This window comes from Glandiceps talaboti, chromosome 21, assembly GCF_964340395.1.
Source record: "Glandiceps talaboti chromosome 21, keGlaTala1.1, whole genome shotgun sequence".
NCBI classification, from domain to species: domain Eukaryota; kingdom Metazoa; phylum Hemichordata; class Enteropneusta; family Spengelidae; genus Glandiceps; species Glandiceps talaboti.
Genome location: NC_135569.1, coordinates 11,446,315 through 11,459,599, shown reverse-complemented (window position 1 = coordinate 11,459,599; position 13,285 = coordinate 11,446,315). Strand labels below are relative to the sequence as shown.

Genomic DNA, 13,285 nt, shown 5'->3' with positions numbered 1-13,285 from the left:
GTTCAATATTCATGAAACCTGGATATTGTAGTAAATAAAAATGTCAGTTAGCATATTGCTCAGTAGCATTTGGGTTCAAAGGTTACAACTGAATATGGCTAGCCATACACAGTGGTACGTAACTTTGCTAAAAGGGTAGTCTCTGACTGAGGACCCAATTTGTCTTGAGTTGGTGGGTAGGGTTTAAACGCCTTAATACTACAGTATAGTATGTAGTCCTATACACTTAACGATCTTCTCCATCCCGGCATCGTATAGTCAAATGGATTTCCCTAGCTCAGAATTCTGTTTTTACCACCAACAGTGATAGTTTCTGCTATAGGAGCATTGATATAAACATGATGACATTATCACATTCTCAAGTGACTTACTTTCAAACTGGAGGTAGAGTTTGTAGTAAACTGAACAAAGTAACCACCTGCTAGTGTGTGATGGATTACTACTGACAAGTGCTGTTCATCCTTTCCCCAGTCCCCAGCAGGAGATTTAGCTAGATATTTGATAGAATTTGTCCGTTTGATTATACGTTAGACAGAGATAGTAAAGTATAGTTACTACACTTGTAATGATCTCTCATATTTCGTAATTAAATTTTGTTATGACCAATCAACCCCTCCATACTAATTTCATGACATTATGACTCTTTTGTCAAAACTTCAAGGCCCGATCGTTTTTGTCTACAGGCATACGGGTGGTTTTCTTTGGTCAAAAACGATTGTTTCTGTCTACGAGCACAAGGAGGGTGGTTCTCTTTGGTCAAAATAGATTGTTTCTGTCTACGGGCACAAGGAGGGTGGTTCTCTTTGGTCAAAATAGACGACATCAAGATAAGTAGGTTATCAACGTGTGAGGTTAAGGGTCTGAGAAAATGAAATGACAAACCAAAAATTGATCAGTGTTGTACAAAACTGTTAAAACATATATCTATAAATATAAGTAAAGTTATTCTTTGCTGTACACTGTCTGTTGAGTAGTACCAGTAATAATGAAACCATTTTGTTGTACATGTACTATCTATCTCAGTATCTGTAGGTGATGGTGAATGGTATAGCACAGCACCACTCCATCCTCACGAAACAAAGGCTAGTTAAATGTGGCCATATGGACGAGGATTGGGTATTCATTTTTGGATTTTTAATTTATAAAACAATTTTATCATAGCTTCCTACTTGAAAAATCAATATGAAACAACATATGCCAAGTCCTTGTTTGTAACTCAATAAATTGCAAAAGATTTATAAACGTGTAAAACATTTGTCATTATACAAACAAAAAAAACAAAAAATTTTACACACTTTTTTTAGCTTTTTGCAATGTATCTAGTTACAAACACAGACTTGGCATATGTTGTTTCACATTGATTTTTCAAGTAGGAAGCCATGATAAAATTATTTTATAAATTAAAAATCCAAAATAAATACCCGATCCTCATCTGTATGGCCACATTTAACATTTAAAAAAAAGAGATGATGCAGGCCATAACTTCATGTACTTACTTTCTTAGTGATTTCGTTGTTCTATCGGAAAAGATATCCCCTGTACTATTATAAGTTCTTTCAATAACTCTAATATTTGTTTGATAAAACGATTCATTGATGTTTTCAGTTTAATCTGCAAATATTACGCCACTGAATAAATTCATTACTTCTAAAAAATATGTTCTGTGAAATGTAAGATTTCAGTCGTGAATTGATGCCTCAGTACATGCGATGCTTTTCATACAAACTTTTTTAAAACTGAGAAAAAATACGAAGGTTTTTGGCCAAGTTCCTTGGGTAAATAGTTCACAAAATACACAACTCTGTAAAATTTTAGAACTTCCATACTATATTTGAACAAGATTTGGGTTTTAAAGACACTTGATTTCTTATCTTTTTTTTGTTGAAAAAAACAAATTAGAATTGAGGGCTATATAAAAACTGTCTTTATAACATATTCGTCAACTATCTAAAAACAGTGTTCACATTCCATGTCGTTGCATTAACAAAGTTGCCTGGTAATCAATTATTTACTCTTCTTTCACTTGTTTTATCACCAAAATTGTAAAAACAGTGGTTATATTTTATCTTATTTAACAAGGTTGTATAATTCAAACTGCTTTTTGTGACACAAACCTAAATATGATATCAGAATTCAAACATGACCATACGAAATGAGAAATCAAATATGACCACATGAAAAATCAAATATGGCCACATGACTCATCACATATGGCCACATGACTCATCATATATGGCCACATGACTCATCAAATACACCTGCATGATTTATCAAATATGACATGGCTTGTCATATATGACCACATGAAAATTGAATGTGACTACCACGTAACTATCAAATATAACCACATGATATTTCACATGTGGCAACATGACAAATCAAATATGACCACATGACGTATCAAATATGGCCATATGACCTATCAAATACAGCCACATAACTTATCAAGGATGGCCACATGTTTCATCGAGAATGGCCACATGACTTATCACAGATGGCCACATGACTTATCAAGGATGGCCACATTGACTTATCAAATATGGTCACATGACTTATCAAATACCGCCACATGACTTATGAAATACGGCCACATGACTTATCACAGATGGCCACATGACTTATTAAGGATGCCACATGACTTATGGTATATGACCAACACTGGTTGCAGCATTACTTATTATCAAAACAACTTTAAATTACCAGCAACACTGCATATCACCATATTACACAAATGGGACATGTGGACAGGTTATAACCGTGAAAACATTAAGCTTTGGTGATGAAAAGTCAATTTTTAAAATACACATTGTCATAATCTGGGAAATAAATAATAAAACATCCAATTAATCTGATTGATTCACCCTCTCACAGTTCAGGAATTTTGTCAAATAAGTCATCGATATGATACAACCATGTTTTCTCTCTCTCTGTGTTATTTCTTCTTTCTTTCTTGAATACATTTTGGACAAAACCTAAAAAGTGAAAATAGCAAAAAACAACGATCAGTTGATTTCTAAGCTTGGTTGATATCATGACTTCCGTTCCACAATGACATTATTATTATTATTTTTACTTTATTTGTCATGAAAAACAAAATTTTCTTTGCATTGACACAAGAGGTTAGGGGCAACATCAAATGTTCAATATAATATATCTAACTTAATTGCTTAAGTTTGGTCCCAGACCCCCCCCCCCCCCCCCTTCTAACTTAACTGACCTAAAATTGAAAATCGTTTTCAGACTCATACTGTATACTTCCACTTTCATACAACGTACCAATATACTACTGAATTATAAATAAAAACAGAAAATCATTTTAACCGCATACCGCTGATAAATCGGACTGAGTGTACGCAATGTTATGGGTAAAAGCAGTCTTGAAATCGTACTAAATTTGCCAAGTATGACATTAAATCATTTTTGAAGGTTGAGAAATTAATTTGGCAAACCCCCCCCCCCCCCCCCACCCCCAAATTTTAGCAATTAAGTTAGATATATTATATTGAACTTTTGATGTTGCCCCTTACACTGACAATAAGATAAACAATGTGCAACACATGCACCACTACACGCACACCTGAAAATTATAATGTAACCTTCTTGTTCTGTTTTGATTCTCTAGCGTGGGGTAAATTCCATTACAGGTATTGAAAAAAAGTGGCTCTTCTTGTTCTATTTTGACCCTGTAACTGGGGGTAAATTCTATTACAGGTATTGAAAAAAAGTGGCTCTTCTTGTTCTACTTTGACCCTGTAACTGGGGGTAAATTCTATTACAGGTAATGAGAGAAAGTTGTCTTGTTCTATTTTGACCCTGTAACTTGATGTAAATTCTATTACAGGTGAAGAGAATAAGTTGCCCTGTTCTATTTTGACCCTGTAACTGGGGGTAAATTCTATTACAGGTATTGAAAAAAAGTGGCTCTTCTTGTTCTACTTTGACCCTGTAACTGGGGGTAAATTCTATTACAGGTAATGAGAGAAAGTTGTCTTGTTCTATTTTGACCCTGTAACTTGATGTAAATTCTATTACAGGAGATGAGAATAAGTTGCCCTGTTCTATTTTGACCCTGTAACTTGATGTAAATTCTATTACAGGTGAAGAGAATAAGTTGCCCTGTTCTATTTTGACCCTGTAACTTGATGTAAATTCTATTACAGGTGAAGAGAATAAGTTGCCCTGTTCTATTTTGACCCTGTAACTTGATGTAAATTCTATTACAGGTGAAGAGAATAAGTTGCCCTGTTCTATTTTGACCCTGTAACTTGATGTAAATTCTATTACAGGTGATGAGAATAAGTTGCCATGTTCTATTTTGACCCTGAAACTTGATGTAAATTCTATTACAGGTGATGAGAATAAGTTGCCATGTTCTATTTTGACACTGTAACTTGAGAAGTAAATTCTATTACAGGTGATGAGAATAAGTTGCCATGTTCTATTTTGACCCTGAAACTTGAGAAATAAATTCTATTACAGGTGATGAGAATAAGTTGTCTTGTTCTATTTTGACCCTCTAGCAATTCTATTACAGGTAACGAGAGTTCCAGATTTAACATATTAAAGACTCAACATTGGCTCCACTGATACAACATTACTAATAATCTTTATTCAATTTGGAAATTTGTTGAGTGGTCACCACGGGAGCAGTGTCCTAGTGTAGAAGAAGCAGGAGGAAACATAAGTACCCGGGAAAACCTGCATTGTTCGATAGGGTCAAATTGGGGATCACCCTTCTTACATACAGACCTGGTTAAATTTTAACCAAACCCATCTAACGTTAATGTAAGAACCTGAGATTGAATAATGGGCCTTTAATGGTGAATAGGGATTAAGATTTATAAACTTACCATTTTCCTTTAGGTTTACTTGTTAACCCAACACAGGCAAAGTGAAACCATTCTATTGGACACTGGAAAGAAGGATAAGATAGACAATTCAGTAACTATACTAAGTACTCAGTATTTCCATGAGTAGTGATACTTTCACCAGTGAAGTGAGTAAAACTGTAGAAAAGATCTCAAGGACATGTGAAAATACACCGACACTCACTTACAATATGTGCAGTTAGTATCACATATGTTTATTCCAATCAGTAAATTTTGTTTATAATAATATACACCCCTGCTTTCAGGTGATTTAGTGTGGACGGAACAACTGCATGCTCATTTACATAGATTTTGCTCTCACTTTATCCCTACCACGCCTAACTACCAACCTGTGTGCCCTCTAATGACAGCCAAATGTTGTCGTTGTGAGTCAAAATGAGAAAAACTGGGATTTCTTATGAGTCACCACATAGTAACTAAAAGATAGGGGAACACCAAATTTTGGTCGACACTAGAAATTGTGTGCATCAGTGGGTGTGTCAAATTGGCTTACAGGGCACACGGCTACAACCAACTACTCAAGTGAAGCTACAGCCAGGAATCAAATGCAAATTCATATTTGGTGTCACCATGTGATTAGAATCAACTTGGAGGGTTGAGTTGTACAATGTAAACATGATTACCATATTCAATGCCACGGTGGGAAATCGTAAACTACTTTTAGGTTTGAAAAAAAAAAGGTTTTCATAGCAAAATGCCAGGCATAGTAGGGGAAACATGACAATGAAATCCCCGCATGACTTGATTCTAGGCATATACTGATGCAAGCAATAACTGGTATGCAGTGTGCCCTCTAAGCCAATTTGACGCACCACTGACACAAACAATTTCTAGTGATGCACCAAAATTTGGTGTTCCCCTATCTCTTACTATGTGGTGAGTGTGCCCTCTAAGCCAATTTGATGCACCACTGACGCACACAATTTCTAGTGACACACCAAAATTTGTTGTTCCCCTATCTCTTACTATGTGGTGAGTCACAAGAAATCACAGTTTTTATCATTTTCACCCACAACAACAAAATTTGGCTATCATTAGAGGGCACACTGCTGGTATGTAATAATGTCAGTTTCCTACAATGACATGAAGATAAAGTTACACAGAACACTTCAATATGCAAATTTCTGTATTGCATTAAGATGTGATTTGTCAGGTGACAATCAGGTGACCACCTTCATATATTTGCAGACTTACATCTGGATTATCACAGCCAATCATTTCACCATAAGACACTTGATGGCAAAGACAGTACGTAGGTTCATTGGGATCAACAGGCATATCCAGTACATCTGATGGTGCATGAATTACTGATGGTAAGGTTAAAATTGGTGTCACTGTCTCTGTTCTGTAAAGAAATAACAATACAGTTATGAGTTTCAGTGAATTTGATCATAGTCAATTTTCCTGTTCCAAGATGCATTGCGTGAGAGGACGGCTTTTATGTTTATTAGGTGACACCCCCCTGATGCAAACCTGTCAGCGTGTACACAATACATGGCATTGTATGGAGAGACACGCAATGCATCTTGGAACTGGCAACAGGTCTATTGACAACATATAACAAAGCAAATCACAACTTTTAATTAAACTTCATGGTCCCAAAATGAATATTGTAGACCAAGATTACACTATGACAGATCCTGGCCTTTTGTGGATTCTAAGCTGTACAACCAAGTTGTCACAATTTTAGTCATAAACGTTTCACTTTACACATAAGTAAAAATAAAATGACTTTGATGTCAATTCCTCCTCCCCTCTGGAGCATTTCACTCTTCAAATTTAAGGTAACTATTTTTAGTATTTATTTGTATGCTTTCACATACTGTGCTACAGATTCATGTTCACAAATCAAAAGCCTTGTATTAAACACCCATGACTTTCATATACACTGTGCCACAGATAAACAAATCAAAAGCCTTGTATTAAACACTCATGACTATCACACACTGTGCCACACATTAACGAATCAAAAGCCTTGTATTAAACACCCATGGCTTTCATACACTGTGCCACAGATAAACGAATCAAAAGCCTTGTATTAAACATCCATGGCTTTCACACACTGAGCCACAGATAAACAAATCAAAAGCCTTGTATTAAACATCCATGGCTTTCACACACTGTGCCACACATTAACGAATCAAAAGCCTTGTATTAAACACCCATGGCTTTCACACACTGTGCCACAGATAAACGAATCAAAAGCCTTGTATTAAACAGCTATCTATTTCATTCCATCTTTTTAGATTTCAAACTTACATCATCAAAAACACTTTACTTACTGTAATGTTGTTTTCATTTTTTTCTTAGACTTTGGTGTTTCATCATCTGATGATTTCCGCCTATTTTTTCTTCCTGATTGTGATTTGTCTGTGCCTTTTTTACTGGATCTTGATTCTATAAGAATACACAAAATGTTTACTTTATAGTCACTTGTAAGCAACTGACTATTGCAAGGAAGTTCACTCACTCACTCACTTGTAAGCAACTGCATAACTTATTATTGCAAGGAAGTTCACTCACTCACTTGTAAGCAACTGAATAAGTTTTACACTTGCAAGGAAGTTCACTCACTCACTTGTAAGTGACTAAATAAGTTTTACTATTGCAAGGAAGTTCACTCACTCACTTGTAAGTGACTAAATAAGTTTTACACTTGCAAGGAAGTTCACTCCACTCACTTGTAAGTGACTAAATAAGTTTTACTATTGCAAGGAAGTTCACTCACTCACTTGTAAGTGACTAAATAAGTTTTACACTTGCAAGGAAGTTCACTCACTCACTTGTAAGTGACTAAATAAGTTTTACTATTGCAAGGAAGTTCACTCACTCACTTGTAAGCAACTGAATCAGTTTTACACTTGCAAGGAAGTTCACTCACTGACTTGTAAGCGACTAAATAAGTTTTACTATTGCAAGGAAGTTCACTCACTCACTTGTAAGCAACTGAATCAGTTTTACACTTGCAAGGAAGTTCACTCACTGACTTGTAAGCAACTGAATCAGTTTTACACTTGCAAGGAAGTTCACTCACTGACTTGTAAGCGACTAAATAAGTTTTACTATTGCAAGGAAGTTCACTCACTCACTTGTAAGCAACTGAATCAGTTTTACACTTGCAAGGAAGTTCACTCACTGACTTGTAAGCGACTAAATAAGTTTTACTATTGCAAGGAAGTTCACTCACTCACTTGTAAGCGACTAAATAAGTTTTAATATTGCAAGGAAGTTCACTTACTTTTATCTCTTGATGAAACACCACTACTCTCATAATCACTACTTTTCTGTTCTAAATTTTTTTCTTTTAATTCTTGTTCAAACCTGGCTAGATCTGCATCAAGCCTTCGTATGTGTTTGTCAACCTGTGGATAAACAATGTTCACATCACATGTCAAAATCAAAATTTTGATACACCTGACAACTAACATAATACCATGGACTAGCCAAAATACTATTTTTGAACAGAAAATATAGATTATATACCCTAGTCGTTCTACATCACGACAAATCTGTGTCTACATCACTGGTTTTGCAGCACAAAACATTCCATATTGTAAATATGTTTCCCTATTTTTCATAAAATTATACTTGAGGAGATATAGGCATATTATCCCCAATAATTTACTTCATTCAGCCGGAAAATACTCGTGACCTAAGGGTTGCCACTACTTGTCAAGTGATTCAGTGACAAGGACCCCTTAGGTTACTCGTAGTTTTGACCAAATCCCCAATCTCTCTTCTCTTTTTTTAAAATACTTTTATTAAATTCTAGTGCAATGTATTGAAATAAGGAATTTCAAATGGATTTCCCTTCTCTGTTACCAGGGTTCCCCAAATCTTAGCAAAACACCAAATATTTCAAATTCATCGTTGAAGTCAAATCCTGAACACCAAACTCACCATTTCATATGTTTGCATTGCCAGCTGCACCTTGTCATCGCCATACTCTTTACTTCTACTGAATAAATTCTGTATATTTCTTAAATGCTCTGCACGTTTCTCCCTCGGCATATCACGCACATTCTTTATATAGTCATCTGCTAGGTTATCGATCTGTTTTAACACATCTGTTGAAGTGAACAAACATGATGTAATCAATTAAACAGTTTGAAAAATCAATGAATGAAATCACTGATAACTACTGTAGCTGTAACAAAGATGTCAGGTATTTATCACAAACGCTTTCCGTACAAATGTATGGTGCGACGGCACAATTTTTTTTTATTTCTCAACAAACCTGTCACTCAATCTACTAATTATGACAGTTACTGTTCTTTTTGTTTAGTACTTTAGAGCAAGTGTGTATGTGAGGCAGATGTTATTTGCTTGTTCATGATTGGCTCTGTAGTTGTCTTCACTGAAGTAAGGAGGTTTATTTTTGTGTTTCACCATGGATCTGCAGACTGCATGGGCTGGACAAACATACACACAAAAAAGACCGATGCTGGGGTATTTAAGTGATGCCAACGCTGACCAGAAACAATTCTATTTATTTTTTTATTATTTTTTTTGGGGGGGTGCCTTTTTGAGGACAAGTAAATGCTACATAGCGGAGGAAGTAATCTACCACATCTAACAATATACTTGTAGATTAGTTTGTGTCAATCTTAGTAAAATCAAGACCAAGATAACCAGAGTGGTATTTTGGAAACCAGGAATAACAGTCCTCACTTTCAACACCTACCTTGAGTTCGCTGATCTAAATCTCTCATAAGAGTAAAATTTCGTTGTAGTTCATAAGGCAAATTTTCAAGGCCTGAGAAATAATAAAAGAAAAGAATTACATTAAAATATTGTATTTCAACTGTTGTCATTTTATTAGAAAAATAATTACAGGAAACACAGAGTGCATTATCAAAAAGTGTTCAAAACGGTTGTATTTCTGTTCGACATTGTTGCAAAATTTCTCAAATAAGGCCTACCAATAATAAAAAAAATTGTGTGGTTCCAATTACGCTCAACTTTAGAATAGGTGGGGTAGGTAGATTTTTTATTTCATTTTATTATACTTGTTTTTTCATGTGTGAATGTCTAGTTCAGGTTTTCCATTGTTTTCAAAATGGTCTCTGTGTTATTAATTTCTTCGTATCAGATGTAAAGCCATTACAGATTGGAAGAACAATTTTAGAGAGTATTTTTAAGTTGATGGCCGACAGTTTCCGCATCCACTTCACAATTTGTGCGATTTTATCATTTTTTTCTTGAATATGTAAAAAAAAGTTAAGGGTCAACAGTGAAAAACTGGTGGGGTCGGGTAACTGGAACCAAACAATTATTTTTTTAGGCCGAAGTTAGCTATTCTACGGCACTAAATCTGGTGATACAGAAATTTTGCAGAACATCACAATTTACAAATATTCACTAACTCAGTGTTAACTTCAGTAAGTAAGTAGATTAAAAGCTACCAAAGTTCCCCATCAAAATTCTTGAATAATGCCCTCAACAGTGCAATAAAATATCATAATTCTATTTGAACAGACTAGAAAAATGTCTTTGTGAGGAAATATGCCTTCTCTGTGACAGCAGTCCATAACCAATGGCAAAACACTGAATATTTCAACTTAATATTAAACACTATGTACCATTAATAACACTTTCAATCAGCAGATATCAATATTATTAACTTGTTATTCAAATTACTGTACTTTCGTTATTGTGATTTTAACCTTGGTTTGAAGTGTGTGGTACTAGTAGTAGTATATTTTGGTCGGTCTAAAGGAATGCATAAATAAATACACATACACCACAATAGGCACCAGGTCAAAGGTAACGTCACCTTTAGCTCTTTCACAAACTTTTTTGGCGCACAATTGAAGATCGTCTCTTTTAAAATAATTATTGGTAACAAATCACTATGAACAATGACATTCATTTGTTTTTCAATTTGTATGCCAAAATTTATATGAGTATATATTGTCACAATGTGAAACTGGGAGTCCAGAGAAGGGGAACTAGAACTAGTCCGGGCCGCGGGGAACTAGTATCGTGTATGTACCGGGTGTGTATCTCGACTTCTTGAGTTCGAGATGCGACGATCACAACTGCAGAAAGATGTTCACTGAAGTATAATTCAAGCTTCGGTATTGTACCTAGCTGAATTCAATCTATATATTTACGATTGACAAATATATCTACGGAAAAATATGTTAGATCGCGCCCGAAAGACGTGTCCCGATCCCACATCTCGTACCCAGTTATAATGACATACGTACGTATGTATGTGTACACACATACTGTATACTGACGTCATGACACAGAGTACGTACAGGCAAACATAAAACACTAACTGTGCTAAATTCGTACGCATTCACAAGTAAATGTTTTAAATGAGTCGAAAACATGGGGTCAGCATAACTAATTTTTTGACAACTCTGTACACTATCTCAATAATAACCGTTCAAATACTTACTGTCTAAGTACTGCTCCAGATATAGAGCCGTCGCCATATTGTTTCTTCCCGCCTATTAATCGCCGTACGTCATACTATTACAGTGCATTGTGGGTACAATAGAGTTTCGCTTCATCGATTACAAAGAATAGATCTACTCACGTTTGCTACTACTACTACTACTACTACTACCATTCCATGCCGTAGATTCGTAGAAGGAAATGCAATAAAGGAAAAACTCATGGCCGTTGAACATTTTGATAGACAAATCGCAAGAAAAAGTCTCCCCCCCCTCTCTCTCTCTCTCTCTCTCTCTCTCTCTCTCTCTCTCTCTCTCTCTCTCTCTCTCTCTCTCTCTCTCTCTCTCTCTCTCTCTCTCTCTCTCTCTCTCTCTCTCTCTCTCTCTCTCTCTCTCTCTCTCTCTCTCTCTCTCTCTCTCTCAATTAATATATGGCTCCCTCCACAAAATTTATCAATTAGTGATTTGAGATGTAAATAATATACATATATATGTCAAATAAAATTGGATTTTTACCAGATCCTAAAAAAAAACCAGATTAATGTTAAACCTCGTTAGGGGTAGACCATTCGATATCCTGGGGGGGGGGTGCTTGGAAGATTGGTGGAGAGTCATATTTTTTTTTCCCACCTGCTTGCCTGAGAATAATTTATTTCCGAGGCTCCTTCGCCTATGCTGGCAACTTTTTCTTTTCTTTGCTTCTTTGAAATATCCAGATTTTTTTTACGTCAATGTTGAACAACTACTTTTGTTGCCACAATTTTCCGTTTGGTTTTCGCACAGGGTAATACAGAGAGTAAAAAGATGCTGTTCTATCACACACAGATTTTAAAGAAAACTACATATTTCATACATGTTTGATTTTCAATTAAATAAAAACATCATTGACAGTTTTTATGCCATGGTATGACACACTGAAAATACAAATCGGAAACTTGATTGGTGAGCTCAGACATTCAGATAGACCGGTCAGTTTCTCCAGCTTGGTGGATGGGGGGGGGGGGGGAGGTGTCAGCGTTTTTTTTCATTGGGCCAACAAAAAGTCACTGACCCCCATGAATAAAGTTTCATAGCATCTGACAGTAAGCTGTAGAGGGAAGAGCTTTGAGACTGGCATATGTCCACCTCTTGTGTGAGTGTGTGTGTGTGTGTGTGTGTGTGTGTGTGTGTGTGTGTGTGTGTGTGTGTGTGTGTGTGTGAATGGGGGGGGGGTTTCTAGGGGGTCTCCTGCTAGAAGCCCTGGAGGATTTTCACTTCTAAAGGCAATGTTTAGGCTATTCACAGACACTTTCAGACAATAATTTACAAACTTTACAAGACAGCTCTAACATGTTTAAAGCAACTACGTGAGGTTGAAACATTTTTGAAATAAAGTTTCATAGCATCGTGACAGTAAGAGGTGGAGGAAAGAACTTTGATTTGAAACTGGAACATGTCTACCTCTTATGGGCCGGGGTAGGGGGTTCTAGGTGGTGTCCCCCTAGAATCCCTGGAGGATTTTTACTCTTAAAGCCAATTTTCAGGCTATTAACAGACACTTTCAGACAATAATTTGCAAGCTTTACAAGACAGCTCTAACAATTGTAAAAAGCAACTACACAAGGTTGAAGCATTTTTGAAATAAAGTTTCATAGCATCTTGACAGTAAGAGGTGGAGGGAAGAACTTTGATTTGAGGCTTGGACATGTCTACCTCTTATGGGGGGGTCCTAGGGGTCTCCACTACAAGCTTTTCAAGTTTTTTACCAATTTTGGTGAATCTTATTGTTGGTTTAACGAATGAGTGGCCTCTGGGGTGATGGCGTCCAAGGGGTCCCCCTGCCAGATCTGTAGTTTTTTGTTTCTATTTAGGCAATTTTTAGGTTATTCATAGCCTCCGAGATATATATTGCCAAGCATTGAAAAGCTAAAGTAAATATAACCTTTTAAAATAAGTTTTCCATGTTATAAAAGTGGGCCTGTAACATTGGTATAGGGGCATTGATATTGC

General features: G+C 36.0%; 1 protein-coding gene across 1 annotated transcript; it reads right to left on the bottom strand.

The window, feature by feature from the left end:
• Window positions 1-1,351: 1,351 nt before the first annotated feature.
• Window positions 1,352-11,359, bottom strand: LOC144451399 (inhibitor of growth protein 5-like). The gene is made up of 8 exons (XM_078142230.1): window positions 11,299-11,359; window positions 9,574-9,645; window positions 8,790-8,956; window positions 8,128-8,251; window positions 7,172-7,286; window positions 6,084-6,234; window positions 4,851-4,912; window positions 1,352-2,972 (listed from the first exon to the last, which is right to left on the bottom strand). Exons 1-8 carry the CDS (start codon window positions 11,333-11,335, stop codon window positions 2,933-2,935), a joined length of 768 nt encoding a protein of 255 aa, XP_077998356.1. The 5' UTR covers window positions 11,336-11,359; the 3' UTR covers window positions 1,352-2,932.
• Between the last annotated feature and the right edge of the window lie 1,926 nt (window positions 11,360-13,285).